Source organism: Anoplophora glabripennis, unplaced genomic scaffold (genome assembly GCF_000390285.2).
Source record: "Anoplophora glabripennis isolate ALB-LARVAE unplaced genomic scaffold, Agla_2.0 scaffold2, whole genome shotgun sequence".
Classification (NCBI taxonomy): domain Eukaryota; kingdom Metazoa; phylum Arthropoda; class Insecta; order Coleoptera; family Cerambycidae; genus Anoplophora; species Anoplophora glabripennis.
Genome location: NW_019416325.1, coordinates 831,423 through 859,238, shown reverse-complemented (window position 1 = coordinate 859,238; position 27,816 = coordinate 831,423). Strand labels below are relative to the sequence as shown.

Sequence of the window (27,816 nt, the reverse complement as noted above, 5' to 3'; positions counted from 1 at the left end):
CCTGATAAAATTTTTCTATTATACCGATAGGTATATCTATAAAATAAATTGTTGTAGCAAAAGTCATAGAGGAGATAAATTCATTATTGTTATAATTATCTAGAATATGTATAGATAACCATTAATAGGTAATAACTTGGTACATTAAATTAAAACTCAGTAGCGTCATAAGCTGTTTTAACGCTTTATAATATTTGATTTAATTATATATTTTTTTACAGAAAATAGTTATCTATTAAAACCATTAAGGTTTTGATAAAAACTGAATAATTTTTTGGAGTAAAGAGATAAATAAGTTATTTTCTTCATTAATGTACTCCCAACTTTACCGATAACGTTTCAGTATCAGTAAAAGGTAAAATACATATGTATTTCATAAATTGTCTATATAGGAAGCAAAGTGTTACCACAAGCATATATGTATTATATTTTGACTAATTTGTGTTTTATTAACAATATTAAAGACGCACCACTGCGGCGAAGCTAGGCAGATATTATTATCATATTCAACTTTTTTTTATGCTTCTTTCTAAAATTTCTGTTGATAAGTCTCTACTTGGTACGCATTTTATATTTATTCAAGCGTTATATATCTTAAAAAATAGCAAAATAAATAGTACGGATGATATTCTTGCTATTACAATAGAATAATGGTTAATTGCTCTAATAACTTCGAGTGAAGTTCATTAATGATAATTAATAAAATTGATGAAGAAGTTGCGTACAGAATTTTTCATATGAATTTCAATTAATTTGAATTTTCTGCGCTTATTTGTACTATTAAAAAAAAATGTGTGCCCCTAAGATTTAGGACCTTTTTCATTTTGCCAGAATTTAATTTTCCAGAAATTCTCAAACTGTTTTCAAAATGAAATTATATTTTGATTCAAAATCGTTAGTATTGCTTGTAAGTAGTTTTGTCGTTAAAATTACCGACATTTTCTATTAATGGTTATAAATAATTTGAACAAACCTAGACCAAACGACAACGTCCTGATGAATTAATGCAAAGTGGGGAATAAACTATAAATTTAATTGTCTTATGCAGAATTTAATTTACAATTAAAAGAGTGTTGGTGGTTAAATGCAACAATTGACAATTGAGAGGGTCTAGTTTAAAGAGTGTTCAAGGTTTCGGTACAGAATTATCTACCTACTGTTTATAAATGTGAGTAAAATATTTTATCAGAACCGTGTTTTTATTTCGTGTATAAGTATGAATGGAGGTGATTAACGGTATTATCTAATTATATTTGTTGTCTAATGTCTGGCTTAGTTTAAACAAATATTTTGTTTTAAGTATATTCTGTTTGAGTTACAACATGAATTTTTGAACGACCAGAAGTGTAACACACACAATACTTATTTAAAATTCTGTATAATAATGAAATTAAAAGATTTTCTGTAATAAATAACTCACATTTTTTATCCCCCTTTGGTAACGAATTACACAATTAGTATGTATTATTCACTTATTAAGAGCGGTAGTAGCGTTAGTTTGCTAAAAATTTAATGGTGCTTTTGTGGAGGTTTACAGGTGATAATGTCTCTTCTTTATTGTCAAGATTGTAATTTCATGTAAATAAGTTAACAATACCTCTCCTTAAATGTTATATTTTTATATACGAATTTAATTACCCTGTCTTAACTTCTACCTAATAATATAACGTTTGTTTCTCTTTAATTTTATTTATGAAAAAAAAAATACAGCACATTTATTTATTTTTATTTAAGTAATGTTTACTAGTAGTAGGAAATGAATATATCAATGAAACAGAACGAGAAAATCGTAAACTTTTTTAAGTGTTATTTTTTTTATTGCAGACGTGGTATGGAGGAAGACCTTGACAAAATTGAAGTCATACCGGGGTCCCCAGTACCTTCAGATCATGACAATCATGACAATCATGACAATCATGACAATTCCTCTTTATTCGATATAGGTCAAGACGGAAGTCTTGAATCTTTTTTTATAATAATTGAACCGCCACCTCCTGGTTTTTGGTGGAAATTTAAAGATTTCGTAAACAGAAATAAGCCCGCTTGTCCTCCGCCTGTTTGCTACCTTTTGACTGAGCAACTCATTGTATTTTTTGCACTCGTTTCCATTGGATTAGTGGGATTTTTGGTCTATTGGTTTACCGAGAGAAAATAGGAGTAATAAGATCCAAGAGAAAATACATTATAAATTTTCCCACTACTTTTAACCATATGATTACGAATGTGAATTGAAGTTTTACAGAATTGTTTTAGTATTATGAAAAAAACTGATGGACGACATGGAATATTTTGGACTCCACAAAAAGTTTGAAGTTGAAACACGAATTGCAAAATTGACCAAAGATTAAAGAAACTTTGAAATAACAAAAGATATTTGAAAAATATAAAGCGAAAAAAAAATCTAGTAAATATTTGAAATTGAAGTACATTTCATCCTTTAATACTATGCAATTTTGTTAATTTATATGTTTAGTTGTTCTTATTACTGTATTTTAACACTGATTATTTAAAACAATATTTATTTATATGACTTTTACGAAATAAATAATAAAAACGGCTCTGTTTGTTATTTGAAATAAAGCAAAGTAGAAATCAATGAATAAACAAACACTTTGTAATGTTTTATTTACAAATGTCATTTTTTTATTATTATTACAAAATAGGTTAAGGCAGAGGAAAGTTCATATCGTGTTATGCCCAAAAAATAACAAATTATGTAGGGCTTATTTTGTATATTGACAGCTATTTATTTTGGCCTGCACTGACGCCTATATTTTTGAATCGGTACATTTAAATTTTTTGGCATATGAAGGAGATGGTCCTGTCACTACTTTTTACTAATTTGTGCCCTGCCGAAGAATCTCCTCGCAAGGAGTGTAAAATAATTTAAAGCCATAATTGTAGCTTTGATATTAGATACTCCCATGGCCACAACTACCACAAAATAAGGCGTTCTTTTAGTGCTTCGAGACACGTGGTGCGCGCGCATGGGGTGGGAGCACAACGTGGGTTTTGAGGAGTGGGGAAACATTTCTGTCAGTCTAACGCGGGTAGCTGGTTGGGAATGTTTATGTTATCGGTTCGCGCGTAATCTCCAGGCCACGTATTTCGAATATTTTTCGGGTGGTGAGCCGTGAAAAAAAAAAACAGGTAAGGCGCGATGATTCCATTGTACAAAGATTTCCACCTTTCAAAGCGCATACTATAAGTTAAGAAATGCAAACTAAAGTGCATAAGTTGTAATATTTTGTTCAGAATGGGATTAATTTAAAAAATAAACAAAGCTATTGTTAAAACAACAGGGAAATTACAATACTATTTGTTAACGCGTTTTCCAAAAATATTTATTGAAGGTAACAGATATAACAAAACATACAGAGTAGCTGCAATTTTTCACATAAGGAAAATTGTATATTTTCGGCACCTGTAAACTTTTTGGATTAAAAAATGAACTCGGTACAAAATACCTTCCCAATCCGAGTGTTCTTAAAATTCGAAAGACAAGAGAATTTTCCAAAGGCGTGAAATATCTGCAACAATCGTTTACCGCAGCCCCTTTTAAAACTTTCAATTTCTTTCTATATTTCAGTGATGGAGAACTCAGCATACGTGCCAAATTCCAGTCATTTGAACTCCCCAGCTTTGGTGGTGTTTTCCCAAGCTGCCGGAGGCCTGCAAGACGCACTGAGAATCCAAAGACCCTTCAACCCACAGGTCAGTTAACTGTTAAATATTAGTTTATGGGAGATATAGGAAATTGTATTTTCAGACAGTTGTGATACCATATCGGAAAATGATTTGTCTTTGATGTAATACGCATAGCCGGAGACAGATTTTCTTGGAAAAAATCAAGAACTTTCAAAACTATTTTATTATACGTTTGTTATATCGAATATATTGTATTTGTTTTTTAAAACTTACGAACTTGCTATACTTTAACACATCAGTCTTAGCGAAATACATAAGCCGTCGGTAAAAATGTCTGATTGAAATCGTAAAAATATAAATCTTATCAAATGAAATCAAATAATGTTCTTTGATACCAAAAATCTAGGGTATCTATGCAAAAGATATCTAACTTCATAGACAAGATACTTGACTGATGACATTGCAGGAATCAACTACTCTGCCCAACAAGCATTAATGTAATGAGTAATTACGTAAAATAAAAAATATTCAATTATTATACTTGCAGAATGTTGCCAAATTTATCTTTAGATATTAAATTTTGGTGCTATTCCTTCCTGAAATGTTTAGAAATAAATCAATACTAATATGATCTTCATACCTTAGTCTATATGAAAGCAACATGTTTAGATAAAATGTAAAATTTTTGTTTTTCAATTAAAATACCAAAGAAAACTTTACATGAACCTTTTTTAAATTTAATTTCAATTGAACATTGGGACTAAAAGAAAAACGATTGAGTTATTTGCGGTGCAGCAGTTGTTCTTCATTAAATTGAACACAAAATTATATATGAGTAGAAAAAAAATCATAGCCTACTCGATATCAAACAATTTATTTCGTTTGAGAACTTTTTCCAACTCACCACTAACGATACTCACGGAAAAAAAAATTATAACCAGAACCCCAGTGAAATTAATTTGTTTTTATTTAATTTGCCACGATTCTGCATAAGTGGGCAAACACATTTAAAAAAAGCACCTAAATTTTTTTAAAATCAGCTTAAATGTTATTAAAATCCTAACTTTTGGGTTTATAGAAAACAATTGGAAAACTTGAGAGTTAAATTTGTGACAAAATGCATTCTTCAGTTAGCACCATTATTTCGGTGGCGAATGTTTACTGAAACCTTTGTTTGTTTCCCATAACATTTTTTTAGTTACTTTACTATATGGACTATTAAAATTTGATATTGATACTTATTTGTTGTATATTTAACTCTTTCTTTGTTTACTTTTGTATTTTTCCACCTGTTATCACCTGAAATGCATCTATTTAGGCGTGAATTATTAATTTCGCTATCCTCTTTTGCAGTTCGCCATGTCGGAAGCAACGAAAGACCTCCACAGGCCCTTCACAGCGTCCACCTTCGGCCTCCGGCACATGGAGGCGTACAGCGGGATACCGGCACACATCCTCAACCACCTACAACCCCAATTCCTCCACCCCGGTCTTTCGCTCGGTTCGGGGGCCTTCCGCCCCCTCGGCGACCTGAAATCGTTCCCATCGCCCTCCGCTTTCGCGCCCCCGAAGTGTTTAAAAATCGAAACGAATAGTGAGTCGCTCCATGCTAGTCATAATCACGGGATATTCTCGCCGTCGGAAGAGAGGATTTTGGGTCCCAGCCCCAGGACGGACTCTTGTTCCCCGGCTAGCGCCTCCATGTCCCCCCAGCCCCAGACGGCGGTCAAGGAGGAGAGCCTGGACGCGCAGATGTCCGAGGATGGCGACGGGCACGGCCAGGGTAATGGCAACGACTCCCCTGGAATTCACGAGGAGAATCGAGGATTTAGAAGTAAGTTTTTCTTTATAGTTCTTCAGTTAAATCTGCAAATGTGCCAATTTTGCTATACTTTCGATTCGTGCATTGGAAAAATTGAAAAGGCACAGCTCAAAAACGGTGTTTTAAGTACCACAAGGTGGCGATCAACAACCAACAGTTTACTTATTTTACTATACTTTCGATTTTGACAGCTCAAAAACGTTGTCTTAATATGTCTTATATAGTGATGAACTTTTAAAATTATTAAAATTGAGAAGAACCGAGGTTTAAAAATATTTTTTTCTTCATATACATGTTAAAACTGCGGATTTACTGATTTTACTATATTTTCCATTTCTACATTGGAAAATAAACTTTTAAAATTGACAAAATTGACAAAATTGAATTGGGTTGAGGTTTAGAAGTATGTTTTCCTTCACATACATGCAGAAACTGTGAATTTACTAATTTTACCACCCTTTCGATTAATGCCCTGGGAAAATTGAAATGATAAAACTCAAAACCGTTGCTTTAAGATGTTTCACATTTTCATAATGAAAGAATTTTCTTAACATGGTACATGTTAAACTAGGCTTACTAATTTTACTGTTTTTCGAAAATTGTCTAGAAGAAATTAAAAAAATAGAGCTCGAAAACGTTGCTTAATTACTACATGAGATTCGAGAGTTTAGAAGAATGATTTTCGTTATTGTGTTTAATTATTTTTCAATTCTGGAAAAATTCAAAACATATCATTGAAAAACACTGTATTTGTCTTACATTACTACAAAGAGATCCTTAAAATTAATACAATCGTGGATTTAGAAATATTTTTTTCTTTTTCAAATACTTACATGTTTAAACTGTAAGTTTACCAGTATTACTACACTGTCAATAATTGCCTTAGAAAAACGTTGTTTTAGTTACCACAAGAAGGCAGATTCTTGATATTAACTATGTTGAAGAATTCCTACAGAATAAAACTATAATATAGCTCAAGAAAATTAGGACACAATTTTTTTTTAGTTAGAATAAATCTGATAAAACCAGCGTTTTCAACGAGACCGAGAACGTATATTTGGACTTTTTTTATAAAGGTTTTGGGCCACTTTCATATTTTGGTAATTTTTCCTACAGAATATACATAAACTATAATATAGCTCAAGCAAATTAAGACAAATTTTTTTTTTAGTTATAGTAAATCTGACAAAACCAGCGTTTTCAGCGAGTTCGAAAACGTATATTTGGCTACTTTTATAAAGGTTTTGGGCACTTTCATATTTTGGTAATTTTTCCTACGGAATATACATAAACTATAATATGGCTCAAGCAAATTAGGACAAATTTTTTTTTTAGTTATAGTAAATCTGACAAAACCAGCGTTTTCAGCGAGTTCGAAAACGTATATTTGGCTGCTTTTATAAAGGTTTTGGGCATTTTCATATTTTGTAATTTTTCCTACGGAATATACGTAAACAATAATATAGCTCAAGAAAATTAGGACAAATTTTTTTTTAGTTAGAGTAAATCTGACAAAACCAGCGTTTTCAGCGAGTTCGAAAACGTATATTTGGCTGCTTTTATAAAGGTTTTGGGCATTTTCATATTTTGTAATTTTTCCTACGGAATATACGTAAACAATAATATAGCTCAAGAAAATTAGGACAAATTTTTTTTTAGTTAGAGTAAATCTGACAAAACCAGCGTTTTCAGCGAGTTCGAAAACGTATATTTGACTACTTTTATAAAGGTTTGGGGCACTTTCATATTTTGGTAATTTTTCCTACGGAATATACGTAAACAATAATATAGCTCAAGAAAATTAGGACAAATTTTTTTTTTTAGTTAGAGTAAATCTGACAAAACCAACGTTTTCAGCGAGTTCGAAAACGTATATGTGGCTGCTTTTATAAAGGTTTTGGGCACTTTCCTATTTTGGTAATTTTTTCAACGGAATATACATAAACTATAATATAACTCAAGAAAATTAGTACAATTTTTTTTTCCGTTAGAGTAAATCTGACAGAACCAGCGTTTTCAGCGAGTTCGAAAACGTATATTTGGCTGCTTTTATAAAGGTTTTGGGCATTTTCATATTTTGGTAATTTTTCCTACGGAATATACATAAACTATAATATAGCTCAAGCAAATTAGGACAAAATTTTTTTTTAGTTAGAGTAATTCTGACAAAACCAGCGTTTTCAGCGAGTTCGAAAACGTATATTTGGCTGCTTTTATAAAGGTTTTGGGCACTTTCCTATTTTGGTAATTTTTCCTACGGAATATACATAAACTATAATATAACTCATGAAAATTAGGACAAATTTTTTTTCCGTTAGAGTAAATCTGACAAAACCAACGTTTTCAGCGAGTTGGAAAACGTATATTTGGCTACTTTTATAAAGGTTTTGGGCACTTTCATATTTTGGTAATTTTTCCAATGAAACTCCATAAACTATAATATAGCTCAAGAAAATTAGGACATTTTTTTTTAGTTAGAGTAAATCTGACACAACCAATTTCAGCGAGTTAGAAAACGTATATTTGGCTACTTTTATAAAGGTTTTGGGCATTTTCATATTTTGGTAATTTTTCCTACGGAATATACTTACATAAACTACAATTTAGCTCAAGAAAATTAGTACAATTTTTTTTTCAGATTCTGAATAATAAGAAAATTGAAGGTGTAGAAATGTTTTTCTTTATACGTGTTAAGATTGTGATTTACCAATTTTACTACCCTTTCAATTATGGCTTATGAAACACGTTATTTTGTGTTTTACGTTACCACGGGGAGGAGAAAAGAAACACCGATCGACTGGAAAAGAAATGATTAATCTGCATTCTGATTCACTGCAGCATTGTTTTCTTTAACTACCGTTGGAAATGATTAAAATAAATAAAATAAACTTATCAACATTTATACATGAATCAGCAACCATATGCGAATATTTGGTAGCGTTTAAATAATCTTGTTGGGCTTAATATAACGATAAATACTGTAGAGTTTTGAAATTACGGAAACTTACAATAATTACTTAATCACACAGTATGTCAAAATGTCGAATTTATTTGATTTGGTCATTTTTGTTTTCACGCCGATTTTGTAGCTTCGGTAGATTTTAGAAAAATGAATCGCTGGTTTTGCAGGCAGTCTAACATGATCCTAAGAACAACATCTTGACGTTGTGCCACGGATATAAAATCAAAATGTGTTATTACCTACAAGTAAAAACTTTAAAAATCAATTACATGCCAATATTCATTACGATAATAATTAATTGTTTAAATACGATAAATAAATGGCACATTGTCAGCGGCGTGACTAATAACCGGAATTTCGGGTAATTTGTTATCATTAAATATTGGCTAAAGCGATACTGTTAAATATTTCATATAATAATCATTAATTATTTGTAATATTTAACCGCTGATCGCGCCGTTTTGGTTATTTTAATATGCCCGTAATATAATCTCTTTTTAACTACATTATTTTTCAATTTAGCAGCTTTTAAAATATAATTTATTAAAGTGGTAGTATCACAGAACTTCCTCATAAAAAGAGTCGATTAAAACACAACAATCTATCATTAGAAGCTAGCTACAAAGAAGCTCCTGCGTGCCAGATCAGATCATTTAATATGTCGTGCACCAAAACCATTCATTGAATCACCCCGGAAGGAACAATTCTGTTTTTCGATCTTGGCTTTGAATCTTTCATTTTTAAAACTGTTCTGAAACAGACTTGCACTTGAAGATATGTCGACTATGTGTCAGAAATGTCCGGAGGCTGTTTGGTTCTTGTATCGTTGATTTCATCGAGATTCTTAATTATATCTCAAACCAAATTTTGGTAAGTTAAACTCGCAATCGTGAACCCGCACTCTTAAGAGATTTAGTGGCATTCTTGAGTGGCTCTGGTCGTGTTACGTACATACAAACACCAGTACTAAAGTATTTTTATGGTTCGGCGGACCTTCGAGGAGGATATATTACTTTCATTTCGAATCACCGATCCACCGGGGTGCTCCGAAACGCGGCCCCCGCCAGAGAAACCGTTCTCGCCCATAATTAATGACAATCGAAATTAAAAACGTAAAGACCGTTATTGGTTCCGATTGATACGCGCCCCAGCCACAAATCACACCGAGATTTATTGCGGAATAAGTACGGAGGCGGAATCTTAGTTTACGTGGAATTTCGACGCTGTTAAATAATCGAAACTCTCGTGAATTTCCTACGCTGCCCAAAAAATCAGAGCAGTTCCAATGAAATTTAAACGATCAGATTGGTAAACGTATTTCAACTTTAATGCTCCCAAAATACACTGTTTTGAGAGTGTTAACACCCTGTATATCTACAATATATGCCGATTTTTTCGGAGAAACAAAAAAACATCCGAAAGTTTCAATTTGTTTTGGTCAATTATTCGCAACCAGAATGAACATTACGTGGAACTACATCGAAAAAAAATTGTATAGATAACTACAATTGTGTACATTTTTTTTCACCAAATGAAGAGTTACAATAATTTTTGAAAAAATAAATAGGGACAATAATATTTTTTAGTACTTATGCGGTATAACATAATTTCTCTCCACAAATCTTGTGTTTTGCAACTCCGTATAGTATAGATTTTTTTTGAGTTGTTTATTGGAGATTTTACATGTTTTTTATACAGTCGAAAGATTTCGCGCATCGAACAATGAATAACGGCGCGTATTTTAAGAACAGAAACGTCATATTTTCGCTTCCAACAACAGCGTATTTTCTTGATCAGAACTATAACATTTGCCGGCCTGATTCCTGGATTGAAATAGTGTGAACATCAAACTTTACATTGTAGATGCAGTTTATTTTAATATAATTCTGAATATTTTTGCGGATATGGGCCTGTAAACGGTTTATTTCTCGACCAGGTGGACACAAGCCACTTTAACGGAAGAAACAATAGCCTACTAAGATCACATGTTTATTTAGCCAGAGCAGTTGGGTTTCATCTAGCCATATAAACAAAGTGTACGGTCTTAGGCAAACAAATAAAATTCGTATCTCGTCTTGTAACTTATCCACATATACTACAACGGGGTTTTATGTTAAACACTTCCCCATTTAATTACTTTTCATACATAAACTCCGGATTAGTTCTTTGCTTAATTGATTTATTAATAGTACTTGATCTTAATGCCACATCCTTCATTTTCGCTCATTTCAACTTCAAGAACACTTTTTCACGAGCAAAAAATTTAAGCAGAATAGACCTTTTTAGTAGTAACGTCACATACGCCAAAGAATAAGCAACCCCACAGTACACATTGTCATGAAGAATTTCTCAATTTCTTTACATAAGTGCCAAAATAATGGCTTCTTTGTCATGACCTTAAATATTGCGATATTCTGGCAATATTAGAAATATTTAAGAAGTTTCAAACCCCAAGTGACAAACTAATATAGTTATAGAATTTATATATTTAAATTTATAGAACAATATTGACTTTTATAGTAAGTAATAAATTAAAATTATATCAGTGTTACTGAGCATGCGCATTAAAGATAATTCATGTAAGCGAAGTAGCCTCGCAACAGGATATCATTCAAGGAAAGTTTGGTTATGGTTAAGAGTACGTCTATAATAAACCACTTGAAGAAATAAACACTCGATAAACACACTGACACAGTACAACACCAAGAAAAACAATAAAAATACTTAGTGGAACTAGAAAATGCCAAGATTAAACAAAACAAAAGAAAATACGCTAATCTAATCCACAAGACCTCACCTGCGTATGAGGCTATTTTTTCCGAGCATGAGCATTAGGAATAACAAGGCTAATGTTAAATTTTTACTTTATTTAAATTTAGGAATATTCTTTTATATCGTTTTTTTGTAAGTTTTAAGCGCATTAGTGTATCTATTTTATGAAACACGTGTTAAATACTTCCAAATCCTTGTAAAAATAAATTAATTTGAAGTTGGTCATTTTTATAGTATCTATGTAAATAGTACACAAGGGTCAGATTCGGTCTGTACAATTTCAACCATGACAATTTGTTGCGGGTTGCCTAAATATCTAACGTCACATTAAAAGAGTCTGTTAGAAATTGAATTAAAAACCAAAAAACACGCAAACCACCATGGTCGTTAACAAATATGTTTTTCTTGGTGAATTTATTCAATTTTATTTCGATTATTGTCGTGGGAAAATTTAAAAGATAAAGCTCAAAGACTTTGCTTTGATTCTCAAAGCGGATTCATAAAATTAACGCAACTAATTAGAATCAAGTGTTTAAAAATGCGTTTTTTCTTCAAGTACATGTTGAAACTAATTTTACTATACTTTTGATTGTTGTCTCGGGAAAATTTTAAATATAAAGCACATCCAGGGTGATTCATAACTTTTCCAAAAAAATTTAGGAACATATGCGTCATGAAAAAAAAAAAAAAATCTAAAATCTTTAGTTTCCGAGAAAAAAATTATTGATGTAGTATTTACAACCCTTACATCGATGGGCTACTCTCTCTAGCGTCATTCGCTTTGTGCCCCAGGCGATTCCGAATTTATTTTATTTATTATTAACGTTTTTGCGATAGTGTTTACATTAGTTTTTCAAGCGTTAAAAATACGTGTATAGCAACGCGGAGTTGATAGATAGCGTTTTAATTTATGGTGAAGCAAGACAACATTTGTGTTAGTTCGTAGAAACTGAGTAAGACCGGTCCGAATGTGTTTGCAAATTTTGAACAGTTGTGGTAACATCAGGTACCTATGTCAAATTATTTTTTTAATTAAAACCACAAATTAATTTTATTAACTAATAATAACAATAGCGGCAAAAGCAGTTAAATTTACTGATAAAATAGGTTAGGTAAAAATTTAAATTATTTCTTTCCTTGAGGCAGAAATTTTTGTCCGTTCATTATTACACTTTGCCTTGCGCACCCTGTATATTACGACGTAGTTTTATGTTAAACACTTCCCCATTTATTACTTCTCATATATAAACTCCGGATTAGTTCTTTGCTTAATTGATTTATTATTAGTACTTGCCAGATCTTTGACTGTCTCCAAAAACTTTTTCCGCGAACAGAAAATTGAAGCAGTCGATCGGCGCCAGCTTGCGGTTCATTAAATACGTTCCCTGGTAAATTCGAAAGTCCAGAAAATGAGTATGTAGTGCGGTGGAAAGTAAAAACTAAAAACCACAAAACACGCAAACCACTATGGCCGTTAAAATCACGCGCAAAGCCCAATTTCCCTCATAACACCGCGCATTATGTTAGCATTACATAGACAGTTAAAATCTGTTAGTAAAAGCTTACATTATGATTTGTTATTGCGGCTTTCCACGCCGCAAAACATGGACCGAATTCGCTTCCTGCACGTTTGCCCTGAAAACGGATTCTTCGAATTTCCTACGAAATTCGCGCGCCACTTCACTAATCGACACAACAAAAAAAGAATTGGGTAAATGTTTCTGTTAAAAGTTGGTGCAATCATTTGTAAATATTCAGTACTTCGTAGGAACATATATTTTACTATTAGCGCTCACTAATGCACACATTCAAAAAAACACCCTGTATTCTTGCTGTCCTATTGTCACAAATAACAATCACGTAAAAATAGCTGCTACAAAGAAGAATTTTTGGGTCAAAATTTAGTATATATACACCCCGTTTTAAAAACATCCTTAAATAATTCAGCGTCTTTTTATTGTTGTAAAAAACGAAAATTCAAAATATAGGAATTTTGCTATTTCTACAGTGAACACCGAAAACAAACAGTCGATCGTTTAAACAACCTTTTTCGCTTGATTACTGTCTAAATGAAGCTTTTAAAACTGTAAAACTAAAAATAATTTTATACATTCCGCGTTTCTACGAAAAATAAGCGGCCTGAACTACGAAAACGCCCTGTAGAAGACTCCCGTTTCGTCTTGGGGGTGCGGGGTACGCGCAGTGGGTGAGGCCCCGTCGCAATTTGCTTTATTTGGTGTAAATTGAATTCAATAACAAGTTCAACCGTTGTAATCAAGCATCGGTTGCCGGTTTTCAACCCTTCCGACGCCCGGTGAAGCGGCCACCGCATAACGTCGACCAGGAGCGGACGTGCACGCAACATCCAAATTGAAATGTCACTGTCATTTTCACAAGTGTGATGTCCTAACGCTGGGCTATACGTGTATCCGCGTTACAGACAAATCGCTCTGTTTTCGTCCCGTCCGCAAAAAGGAAATAAAACACCCGCTCGGGGGCATATTTATAGTTTGTATTAGTTTCTGAAAATCACAAGCGAGGTTAGGGCGAAGGAATATACGTTTGTGCGCGGTCGTCAGCGTTTCTTCATTAATAGTTAAATGAAAGAAAACAAAAAATCAGAACAAAAAAACAATTCATTTACTTTTTCAGGTGGTTGATGCTACGACATGATAATAAGATATAATTTGCAATGTTCTTAATTATGTGTAAATTAAGTCTAAAAAGCCTAGTCTAGGTCTACATACAAAAACATGTACAGGGTGATTCACTATATTTTGACCCCCCCCCCTTTAACTTATTTGTTTTAAGAGTTATAAAAAAATGTGGAATACAAAAGTTACACGACTTTTTATGAGTTTTTAGAAAATGACAGTAGAAAAACAAATGAAGTCCAAACAAAATGGCCGCGGATGTTAACTTTGTTAATCTAAATGGAACACTCTGTATATTTCTACATATTTTGATAACAATAAGGGAGATAATATTAAAAAAGAAAAAGAAAAATTTTTTATTAAGAAAATAAGACATTTTGTAATTGTTAGACCTCTTTCAGGCATTTCTGCCAGTTTTCCAATTACGATGATTTCATTGTTATTGATTAACAGTTTGTATTATTATTTAATTAAAATGGGTTACACACAAGTAGAAAATTGAAATATTACTAGGAACTAAAATAGAGTATGGAGAATAACTTACTCTATTTTAATTCCTATATTTCAATTTTCTATTTCTGTGTAACACATTTCAATTAAATAATAATACAAACTGTCAAACAATAACAATGTTGACGTAACATTACCTGTCACTGTCACGGCCTATCATATAACATTGTCTATGAGTAAATAGGGCTCTGCCGGCCTAATTAGTGAGATTTAGTTAAAAGACCTATACGCATTTTGGACCGCTTCAGTGTCCGATAAGTCAAAATATATTACAACTAAATCTAAATCCTTACGTAATTGGAAAAAAAATAGAAATGCCTAAGAGAGGTCTAATAATTACAAATGTCTTATTTTCTTAATAAAAAACCTTCTTTTTCGTTTTTTAATATTATCTCGCTTGTTGTTAGAGATGAACCCAACAAACCCTATATGACTATGCTCGAAAAGGAACGTTCTATCCAAATATGTAAAAATATATAGGACGTTACATTTAAATTAACAAAGTTAATATTCGCGGCCATTTTGTGTGGACTTCATTTGTTTTTCTACTATCATTTTCGAAAAATTCATAAAAAATCGTGCAACTTTGTATTTCACATTTTTGGGGGGTCAAAATATAGTATACAAACATTTGTGTAAAAACGGCTATACGAATGCATCTGTGTTTCTTATTTTCCATCAAGCAAGGATAGGAAAATAAAATTTTTAAACAGTTCATTAGAAAATTATAGTTATTATACAGGGTGGGCAAATGTGACGGAACGCCTGTGTAGATGGTGAACCATGGGTTTGATTAAAAACTACCCTAACAAAAGTCTTTGTACTATTTTTATTCTTTTCAATGACGTATTTCAATTTCCAACACCTACTTTATTTTTAGAAATTCGACGTTGTTGGCATGGCCCGCCCTGTTTATTTTAACATTTTTAGAAATACGGATTTTCACCGATTAAAATGGTATAGGGTTTGGTGGGTCTGCGATTTACTGTTTTTTAACTGTTGAATAAAACAATAAAATAAAGAGTTGGCTGTTTACGTTTTTTGAAACGGCTACCTTTAAAAGTAATCTTTCTAATAGACCAGAGCGGCTGTCAAAATGTCCCACTCACATAATAAAAGTCCTCGACCAGATCCCTAGATCTGGTCGAGGTCCGGAACATTTTCAAAATTGCAAAAATGTTTGAAACATTTTTAAAAATACCTATTTTATCCGAGTTTTTTACTTATATCTTGGAACCTATGCATTTTGGAAGAATATTAAAGAGGAAAAAATGTTTTAGAATTGTATTTTGCACAATTGTAGGTTAAAAATGTTTAAATTTATTACCGATGTTGCAAAATAGCAATAATTGATGAAAAAAAGGCAAAATAATCAAGTTTTTTGGATAATTAAAAAAAACTTGATAGTATTGGGTTATCAAATTATTTTGTTAGTTTTCTTAAATTGTACCTAACAGAGAGACAACAGTTTGTTAAGTGTGAGAGTTTCACTTCGTCAAAAGTTACTTCTGGCGTTCCACAGGGTTCGAATTTAGGGCCCTTACTGTTTCTCTTGTTTGTTAATGATTTACTGAATAATATATCTTGTAATAATCTTCTTTTTGCAGATGATTTAAATATTTTTACAAGTATAGAGAATGAGGAAAATTGTAGATATTTACAGAATCAAGCCAACTTAATGACAAATGGTATAATTCAAATCGTTTAAGGTTAAATATAAACAAATGTTATGTAGTATTATTTTCCAGGAAAAAACAAATTTAATACATAATAACGTAAATTTTCAAAATGTTGCACAGCCTCAAATAAAGCATTTAAATACTTGAAATTTTGAAAAATTGAAATCGGTTGAATAGGAGGGCCACAATAAATTTTTAAAGTTAACACTCTTTATTTTTAAACAATTAGATTACATTTATCAATATGCAATTTAGTATTTTTCAAAAATTATAATTTTAAAGTACTATTTGTTCTTAATTTTATGTGTATTTAACAAAAAAATTAATTTCAAATTTTTTTTTTAAATTGTTGTAAACAAAAATTATTTAAATAATTGTAATAATTATAACTAAATACATTCATATTCAAAGTGTTGAAATATATATGTAAACAAATTTTTTCATTGAAAAAATGCAATGGCATAGGGTAAAATATACAGTATATTTAATGCATAAATAATAAACTTTGTTTATAACAAAATATGTGCAAATTAGACAGTTGGCATTACGATATTCGAATTCCTTGGCTCGGGAGACATCGAATTAAACAAAAAGATCGAAATTGGTCCATTAAAAGCCGAAATAATGCAATTTTTGTAATCTAATGTAATCTAATCGTTTAAAAATAAGAAAAGAGTATTAGCTTTAATTTACTGTGGCTGTCCTAATCAACCGATTTAAATTTTTCAAAAACCGTTTGAAAGGTTGAGCGGTCTTTTCTTTATGTAAAAATGTTCAAGCATCTAGATGCTTTATTTGAGGCTGTGCAACATTTTGAAAATTGAAAAAAATTATTTTGCGAAAACTCGAACCGATTATAATGAAATTTGATGTGTTGTTTTATTATACTCTAAAGTTTTTTTTTACCAAAATTAGAATGGCCTCGGAGCAATTAAATATATTTAAAAAATTATCCAAAAAAACTGGATTATTTTGCCTTTTTTTCATCAATTATTGCTATTTTACAACATCGTTAATAAATTTAAACATTTTTAACTTACAGTATATTGTGTAAAATTCAATTCTAAAACTTTTTTTCCTCTTCAATATTCTTCCAAAATGCATAGGTTCCGAGATATTAGTAAAAAACTCAGATAAAATAGGAATTTTGAATTTTTTAAACATTTTTGTAATTTTGAAAATGTTCCGGACCTCGCCCAGATCTAGGGATCTACACTTTTATTATGTGAGTTGTACTGAAGGTAATCCAGAAAAAATTTACTTGCCCCCTCTCACATCCTGGTCTATATGTGCATTTGCTGGATTATGAATATCGTGCACTTAAAAAATTTTAATTTCAGATATACGGCAAACGGAAGTAACGGTTCCATCACACAATGCCGGGGAGTATTAGCTAAGATTAGGCACTGTCAAATTATTTTTTATCTGTCTCACCCCCAGTCCCCATTAACAATTCAGATTGGCGGTGATATTCCCCCGAAAAGCCGCCCTATTCATCTGGAGGCAGCTCAGATGAATAACTTCGCGGCTCTCGACACGATCATAACACACGGAAACACGGATATCCCCTTCAGACAACCTTTTTTTATCATGTAAAAATGTTAACAGTTGAGGGTTAAAACCAGGTTTTACACGTCATTTTCCGTGATGCGGAGACGCGGGCAGAATTCGCTTAATCCAAATTGATTTCCGCGGTAAGGAACGAAACGTCCCTTTTCGGATTACGCCGAGTTTACAGAAAAATATACACGCGGGGAGGGGTTCCAACTTTGGGATTCCGGCTTTCTAACGCCCTGTACAACTGATTAGTAGCGCAAGACGTTGCAGTGGGCGGGCGAGGCGCTAAAAATAATTCGCATAACAAACACCGGAACTGCGGAATGTGACATAATGTTCACCTTTTGAAATTTTAGGGTTGGAAATGTAATTTGGGATAATCCTTTTAACTGGCAGTTTGTTTTACTATCGCATTTACGGCGTCAGCGGCTTAGCATCTATAAATAAAAGCCAAACGCTAAACAACATCGATCACCAATAAATAGCGAAATATAGGAGGCGCGTAACAATGTGGTTTATGGGGTATGCGAATAACCACATTAGGCCCGAAAATGAAATATTTTTTAACTACGGCTTCAATCTGACCCTTAAACGTCCATAAATCACCCCCGCGATAAAAACTGGACTAATTATAGCAAATTTTAAACTGATAATAAAACTGTCTACGCGGACAATTACGAATTTGTTAATATCAACTAGAATTTGAGTGAAATGCACCAGATAACAATTTCTAAGAATTGGAAACATCGGTTAAATTGTAAAATTCATTCAATACGAAATATTTCTAATACAAGTACAAGAAATTTTTTATTCCAAATAGAAATATTAAATACTGTCTCTATTACACTGTAAAAAAATCACTCCCATTTCACTCAATTTTATTCAATAATGTATCATCCACACTCCGTCCACACTCGATTGAGTGAAATATTCACTCTATTAGTGTGAGTACAACTGAGTGAAACTACTGCCACAGTGGTACACAGATCTGTTTTAGAGACAATATTTTAGGTCTCGATTAAAGGAACTGGTGAACTGATGGGACGAATGAATTGCCTAAAAAAAATTGCACTCAAATTCACTCAATTCTACTCAATAATGTATTAATTTCCATCCGATTGAGTGAAATTTTCACTCTATTAGTATGAGTACCCCTAAAGTTTTATGAACTATTGCAACAGAAGTGAGTGAATTTTACTCAAATCCGAGTTTCTGCTAACTATCAAGTGAGTGACTTTTTACTCTATTCTGAGTATGTAAAACCAATTAAGAGTTGACTTTTTCTCTAAATTTAACTATTATTGAGTAATTTTTTACTCGGACTTGATTTATATGCTCTTTAAATTTTATTTTGAATATCAGTATATTGAAATCATAAACTGCTAAGCTGCCACAGTGGTTTCTACACAGATATGTTTTAGAGACAATATTTTATGTCTCGATTAAAGGAATTGGTAAACTGACCGGACGAATAGATTGTCTATAAAAAATTTCACTCAAATTCACTCAATTTTACTCAATAATATATCAATTTCCATCCGATTGAGTGAAATTTTCATTCTATTAGTGTGAGCACCCCTAAAGCTTTATGAACTATTGCGATAGAAATTAGTGAATTTTACTCAAATCCGAGTTTCTGCTAACTATCAAGTGAGTGACTTTTGATTCTATTCTGAGTATGTAAAACCAATTAAGAGTTGATTTTTTCCCTAAATTTAACTATTATTGAGTATTTTTTTACTCAGACTTGATTTATATGCTCTTTAAATTTTATTTTGAATATCAGTGTATTAAAATCATAAACTACCAAGCTGCCACAGTGGTTTCTACACAGATGTGTTTTAGAGACAATATTTTAAAAAAAAAATTGCACTCAAATTCACTCAAATTTTCCTCAATAATATATAAATTTCCATCCGATTGAGTAAAATTTTCACTCTATTAGTATGAGTACCCCTAAAGTTTTATGAACTATTGCCACAAAACTCGGATTTGAGTAAAACTCACTCATTTCCGATGCAATAGTTTCACTCAGTTGTACTCATACTAATAGAGTGAAAATTTCACTCACTCGGGTGTGGACAGAAATTGATAAATTATTGAGTAAAATTGAGTGAAATTTGAGTGGCATATGACTACTTATCAAGTGTCAATTATGATTCGTTTCCTACGTAAAATTTAAGCGAGGTTTAGAGTGAATTATGACCTGAGCTGTAGATAAATTTTGCGTGGATCTTATGTCGTTATGTATCGCGTAAACGGTGAAAATATTTTGGCAAGACCTGTACCCGCGTGTCAGTACCCTTGTGGGCACTCAAAAGATGTTCAGACGTCGGTTGCTATTGTACATTGTCCTATCCAGTTGGAAAAAAAGACGTCAATAAATTATGGCGTTACATCAAACGTGGCTGTATTTTACGATGACTTTATGACGAAATATTTAGCAGAAGTTTTGCGAGCGAACCGAAAATTAAACCTGCCAAATCGCACAGTGCTGGACTTCCAAATTTCGGACGGGAACAAAAATTATAAAACTGTACACTTTCCTCAAGGTACCATATAGCCTCATTCCCGTATTTTTGTGTACATTATTTATGTAAATAAAAAATGTTGTGTTTGGTGCTGATTTCCAGAATATTAAATTCAATATTCATTGCCACCATTCGGTGATCTTTCACAAAGTAAACCGATGATCGCTATTTTTAATTTAGCATAATTTTATGCATAAAAAATAGAAGTTTAATTAACTGGATATATTTTCATAAAATAAACAATCAAATTATGTCGTTAATTATTAAATTATTGCATATTCGTTGTAGCTGCGAGAACATCGCCCCAAAGACAAATCTGCTATCGCGGTGATTGAGCACTGAACACCAATGTCACTTTCAGTTATAAAAGCCCCTAAAATTTATGGACCTGTATCTCGAGTCGGCTCAAACATCTACCGACCATCAGTAAGGCGGTATTAATGTTCCCGGGAGATATATTGCACATTTACCATGAATGTTTATAGTTTTTGCAAAACTATTAATTAATGCCTGCGATAATAAACTGTCCTGGAAAAAAATATTTAATGCGCGCCGCGATTATTTCACTTTTTACATTTGTTCCGCGGTATAAAAATATACTGTAAATTATCGATATCACATTTTTACTAACGCTTTGAATTTTCTTATTGAAATGCTGACAATAAAAACAATAAACACGCAAACCCTTTGATCGACGGTTTGTTTGCACTCGGCAATCAACAACCATAAATTCGGTGTAGGTCTTACCGTTAAATAAGCAAGACGCGCCTGGTGGAGGTGGTGGAGTGATGAAAAATGCCAAAAGGGCACCCTTTGCGCTTAGAGGGCCCTCAACCAGATACAATATAATTACACAAAGCTGGATATCATTTTGCGGCTTGGGAGTATTCATTAGCTGAGTTGGAAGTTGGACGCTGAGCCGCAGTGGCGCGCATGCAAGGGGGATATGTAACGAGCAGGCGAGGAAACAAAAACATGGGTAGAAATACAAACAGATGCTTTTATAACAATCAAAATGCAGGAAGTTAGCATTGTGTAATAAATATAAAGTAATAACATAAAAATTAAAAAAATCTTTGGGTGTAGAATTTTAAGAGGGATTGGTCAAAAGTAAAAAATTAACTTAATATTTACTCACAATTAATGAAGTCACTTAATCATTTTCTTCATTTTACGTTACAAAAGTTCGATTAATTAAGGAATATTGATGTAACTGCGTGCATAGAATACCATAAAATACAATGTTTATCACTTTCAGTTGGTATCTGGATTCGACCGTGTCGGAGTGTTTTTTGCGTACCACTATTTCCTTTTCTTGAGGTGTCTTCCAGCGAGTGCGCGAAAATTGGATTCGAAGGTGTCGCGCGTGCATCTAAAATGGTGGTGGACAATTTGAGCATATGTTGTAGTTTGTTTTGTACATGTGCGTTTAAAAATTACTGAATTTTGCTTTTTGGTAAGTCCTAAATTATTTTTAATGCGTATCATTATTTGGATGACGTGAGTCTTTGGGTACATATTTGTCAAATTCATAATTTGATTAAAAGTTCAGTAAAAATTCGAGCTAAAATTTAAGCACAACACTTTCTTCCCACTACAAAATCGATACATTTTATTTTATTTATCTAATAACTGGAAAACAATTGTTTTGAAATTTACTAAATGTTTCACAATAATAGTTGTTTACATTTTTTCCGTAGGATAAGTGTACCGCGTGCACACGTGGTATGCATCGGCAGATTAAGCGCTGTTGTCATGTTTTGATGAAACTCCCCAATATACTCGCTGTATGTACTGCTGAACTAATGGCAGTCAAACTTCTTATATCCTGTATATCAAAGACCCTATATCTCGTAAGTCGTTTAAGACAAAGGTTTGTACAAACATATTCCTTAAATTAGTTAATTTTGAAATATTTTACATTTTTACCATACTTTCGAAATTTTATTTCCTTGTTCTAAAACCTGTTTGTATCGATATTTTATAAATTTGACATAAAACAGTGGATGAAACTTGAAATATCTATTGAGGTTATTAAATTACTTTTGAATATTTAATAAAAGCGTTTTTAAGGACGGCTTTGTGCTAGCGGCGCCCATGTTAAAGCGAGTGTTAACCGCGTCGATTACCATAACGGGGAAGGGATGGGGACCGTCTTATTATTACATACTTTTTAAACTGAAATATGCCTTTATCTTGCCCCAAGTGGCTGGTTCCAACAGCAAAAAGCACACAACTAGCACAATCAATTATGGAATTTCGCGGAGCATAAATGACAAGCTAATGTTTGCACATTTTTAATTGAAATGCAGGAGCGCTTGCAGGTTTTTTTTTTGTTGGCACGACGGCGGACGGTTTGTTAGGTATGCATTTTTGTGACAAATGGTAAAATCCTCCCAGTGTTTTGTCAACTTATGGCCACTACGGTTTGTTTAATTTAACCGGACGGATTTTATTGCGTTTGTCTAGCGCAGTCCTCGACGATTGGAACAATAAACAGCTCCGCGCGAGCTTTGCGATAAAACGCTCTTTTAGATTTTTCGCAATGTGCCAAGTTCCTCCCGTTCCTTAAATGTGGATGTATTATTTACAATAGATCCGTTCAGGACGATAAGATGAGCAAAACTGATTTGCACAGTTAATAGAAACATGTTTGTCAGTGTACACACAATGTTTATTATACATTATTGTATTATACAAGACGTTTTAAAAGGTATATAAAATTATTTTTGTTAATATAGCGCATTAGAAAACGGGATATATTACTGCAAAATGACGATTTAGATTTTTTGTTTCTGTAAAATAGGAAAAATAACCAAAAATATTTATCAAAAAATTCAGGAGTATAGAAATTTGAAGATTTGAAGATAAGTGCCGTTCCTTTCTTTGTAATAAACGGTTTGTGACAGAACTATGCGATTTGTTGGTATGTATATAATACTTATATTTTTACCATACTTTCGAAATTGTTTTTCTTTATTCTAAAAGTTAAAGAGAAAATAAAAATACAAATAACTTTTAGGACAAGGAAATACAATTTCGAAAGTGTGGTAAAAATATAAGTATGAAATATTCTATCTGTATGTACTATTTTATCTGAAGAGTCATCTACAGAATTTTTCTCTCCGTGTACAATGTTTGTGCGCTAAACACATTACTACCAGAATTTTCTTGAAAAAATTAGATGTCGCCAGTAAACGCGCTATCTTTTCTGTAGGATTTCCTAGACATAATCTACCGTCCGAAGAAGAGGAAGTATAGGTATACAATCCGAGGTACCTACGGGACTGAAAAGTTAATGACGTAGGCTATTTAGCTATTTATTGACTTCCGGACCGTGCAGTGACAATGAAGGAGAACACCTTTTCTGTTATTGATAACTTATAACCTCAACTTTTATTTGTAGTGTCAACAGGGATTAGGATCTGCCGTCTCTCTTTTTCAGACGAGGAAACCTCGGCCAAGTGTTCAATTGTAGTGAAGAGAATTTAACTTTTGGTACATTTGAAATTTGAAGCTTATGAATTTACGTACGGTCAGCCCTATGAAAATGATAAATATTTTCTTTACACAAAAATAGTTTCATTAAAAAGTTCTTGAATTGTTCTTCTTAGAAAGTAATCAATAGCTGTCCAACACATCTGTATAATTGGAGAAATTTTTTTAATAAGAAATTTACGTGATCTTATTTATATCCACGAATATTTCCAAGAAAAGCTTCTCTAAATGTGAACTTACACAAAATGGTGGTGTTGAAAAAGAAATAAAGAGTTTTTTCAAGATAACCCGAATAAAATTTTGAATAAAAATCTACTTTTTCTTCTACTATTAAAATTAACAGAGGGAGACTAGAAGTTACGGGGATGGTTTGAGAAATTTTAGAAAATCATAACAAGCAGAAAAATGAATAAATTTCATAAGTTTTTCTTTAATCAACTCGATGTTAATCAAAAAATATAAACATTCTTTTCAGATAAATAAATATTTTTTATTTTTAATAAAAAAATTTGTAACAAGTTTTTAATTGTCACTTTTAATGATTGATGACACTAAAACAATTTTTTTTATATATCATTCGATTCATTATTTAAAATGATGAGCTCCGAAGTTTTTTCCTCTCATTTTCAGACAGGTACACTTACCTTTTGAATTCTATTTGACNAATTTCATAAGTTTTTCTTTAATCAACTCGATGTTAATCAAAAAATATAAACATTCTTTTCAGATAAATAAATATTTTTTATTTTTAATAAAAAAATTTGTAACAAGTTTTTAATTGTCACTTTTAATGATTGATGACACTAAAACAATTTTTTTTTATATACCATTCGATTCATTATTTAAAATGATGAGCTCCGAAGTTTTTTCCTCTGATTTTCAGACAGGTACAAATTTACTTACCTTTTGAATTCTATTCAGCTCCCATGACATTGTGACGACAAAGATAAAAAATTACGTTCGCTATTGTCACACACATTACAGTGTTGTCTTTGTCAATGCGCATGCGTCTATATTTCAAAATCAAGGGAAAAAAATTATAAGAGCTCTTACCCCTGTTGAACTATCTTGAGAAAACACTTATTGTTATTATACAGGGTGTGGCGTGTATAATCTATAAAAATTATTACGTTTTTTTGTAAATTAAAGTTCATTTAATCAACGAAAATGAAAGCCGACCCTGTGTTATTTATTAAAAACTTTGGAAATGTTTTTATGCGATCCGAGATGCAACCTTATAATTTAAATCGGTATAATCTAATACCTGTAATACTAAAATAGGGTTAGGTTACATTGTCAAAAAATTTGTGCAGTCAACTGATTTTGTATTTGTATTGAATTCATTATTCACTTATTTATTAAATATTATCATCGTCCTTCGACTCATCAGTGTTAAAAAGTGAAAGATTCCAGACACAAGTTTTTATTTTGTAATTCCACAATAGTGACTAATTTTTATAAAGAAGTAAAAAATAAGAATAGCGTGCCGATTACATTAAAAACGAGATTCATATGTTTAATTTTATAATAAACCGAGAAAACAATGCATTTACTATTTCCGAACTTGTCGATATGGTGTTAGTGTATGGTGCAGCCGGAGAAAATGCGCTCGCGGCGACTAGGTTCTACCAGGAACGATGGCCACAACGTCACCTCCTATGTGCAAATACAATTCTACGGTTCAACGGCTCCGAGATACGGGAAGTNCCACAACGTCACCCCCCATGTGCAAATACAATCCTACAGTGCGTTCAGCGGCTGCGAGATACGGGACGTGTTATTCCTCGAGGAGAAGGACGTGGTCAGCAAGTGAACCTTAATGTTGAAGACTCAGTGTTGGAAAATCTTGACGAAAACCCCACAATTAGTACTCGACGACTCGCACAGCAAGTAGGAACCTCATCTCGTACCGTACATCGCATCTTAAGGCGCCAGCTGTTGCACCCCTATCATCTGCAACCAGTTCAACAGATTTTACCCCCGGATCGTGATCCACGAAGGCGTTTTTGCAGATGGTTTTTACGGCAATGTGCCAATCAAGTAGACTTTCCTGCTTATGTTTCCATAATATGCACATATGGGCCGATGAAAATCCTCACGCGATTGGGGAAACTCATTTTCAACATCGGTTTTCGGTAAAGTAACGACACTTTTGAATAAAATGTTTCCTCAGCGATGGATTGGACGCTTTGGTCCTATGCCGTGGCCACCTCGGTCACCCGATCTAACTCCAATGGACTTTTATCTTTGGAGTCACGAAGTCATTGGTTTATAATACTCCAATTGCTACGGTGGAAAAATTGCGAAACCGTATACTTGAAGCTGCTGACACAATTAGGGGAATTTGACCTGTAATTTGGGAAAATATTCGGCAAAATTGGGTGCGTCGGTGCCATGCCTGTATCCACGCTAATGGAGATCAATTTCAACATTTCAACATGTGGTTTTATTTGCCAACTGCAGTAACAACAATGCATTTAAGATAATAATTACTATTAATTATTATTATAATAAGAAAATATCAGTTTTTTTTAAATATCTATTTTTCTTAGTTTGTACTTTTGCTTTGAAAAATTCACAGGACCGTTTCAGAGAAAATATTTTGATCCATAATTGAACTTTAATTTACGAAAAAAAAACGCAAAAATAGAACTTTTTTGTATAAGAGTTTTCTATTACAAATATCGTTAGGAAGCTGTAATTTAATTCTTATAGATTATACACGCCACACCCTGTATATGTACCTCAAACTAAAAATTCTCACCATCAGCTTCATCATCACTGTAATCATTACTAGCTTTGTTCTTAGAGCAGTCCAACGGTCAGATTCCTACGCATAGGGTTCAAAATGTACTGTTTCGGATAAAAGTTACTGTTATTTGTGATACTATTGCTATAAACGTATAATTTCCAAATAAGTTTGTTTTTATCTAAACGACATTTACTTTGAATCGCAAAATATCAATTCAATGTTACACCCAGCCTCCGCTTACAGATTGTAAACGGGAAACATTCAAAATACGTGTCCGCACCGGTCCAAAAACACAAGTTTATTTAGCTTGTGAATATCCCCGTGTAACGCGTAAATCTAGTGCACCTTTTTCGGTACCGGCACCTTTTCCGAATGACAAATTGCAGAGTGTGAAATATATTCGTTTAAATAGTGGTGTTTATAACGGTTCCGCTTGAATTATTGTTCAAATACGAATCATGTAATAGGATTAATTTGGGTGGAATGATGTCGGCCTATTCGGAAGGGGTCTAAAGGGAGGTAAGTCACAGGATTTAGCCTGCAGTGCCCTGTCTATACGCCAGCGGCGTACCCGTGATGTAACATTCGGAAAAATCATTTAGTTTTCGAAGCGCAACATCATCGTGCTCTGCAGCTAATCGAAACAATTTTTTGTTGAATTAGTTGCTCCTTCGCTTTTAAAAGCGTCTTGTGTTTCATTACGAATACGGAGAGTGTGTAGCTGAGATTGTGCGCACATTACTTGAAATTTTCGGTAGATGGAACAACTGTGAAAAGATCAGTTGCCAAATTTCAGCAAACAGGTTCGGTTGCAAACGATAAAAAGACAGGCCAGCCTCGTATTTCGTAAATGATTCTAAACTAAACTAAAAAGCCCTGAATCTTAGCATCAGTCGTAATTTCGTTTACAATGAACAATGACAAACCGTTGTGTCGAGATAATGCTATCTCCGATTGGTTAAATAAATAAGCCGATGAAACAGAATGTTGTGTTTAACGTAACCTTGATTTTAGCCTTATAATTATAATAATGTTTAGTTGCGAACGCGAAGAAAATAAAATTGCTGTCCCACACAAAATTACTGATCACGTGGCTCTTAAATGGAGCTTAATTAGAGCAGTTACGAATAGGTGGATAGATATTGATATCTGGCGAATGCAGACAAAATCCTGTGGCTGCAGAACCAATATACGCCGATCGCCTCTTCTATCTTGATTGAAAATGAAACTTAAGGTACGCGCGTATCACATGAATCTTTAGTTTTTATTGACGTTAATGTTATTTTTATTTTTTTGCCGCTCCGCCTGAGGCGCGCGCCACTGGAGCGCTACACGGTGGATCGAGGACTCCCTAGGCTTTGAATGACTGTGTGCCACTCCAAAATGAGCACGGCAAACTGCTATTTAGTGCAGTGAACCATGAGGCAGGTG

General features: G+C 32.8%; 1 protein-coding gene across 1 annotated transcript in view; it reads left to right on the top strand.

Annotated features, from left to right (window-relative positions):
- Positions 1-3,591: 3,591 nt before the first annotated feature.
- LOC108916836 (E3 ubiquitin-protein ligase Rnf220-like) overlaps positions 3,592-27,816 on the top strand; it is a 96,653-nt gene continuing 72,428 nt past the window's right edge. The window contains exons 1-2 of the mRNA XM_018723145.1: positions 3,592-3,714; positions 5,002-5,482. Coding sequence (XP_018578661.1) covers positions 3,592-3,714; positions 5,002-5,482 — 604 coding nt within the window. The remainder of the gene's footprint in view (positions 3,715-5,001; positions 5,483-27,816) is intronic.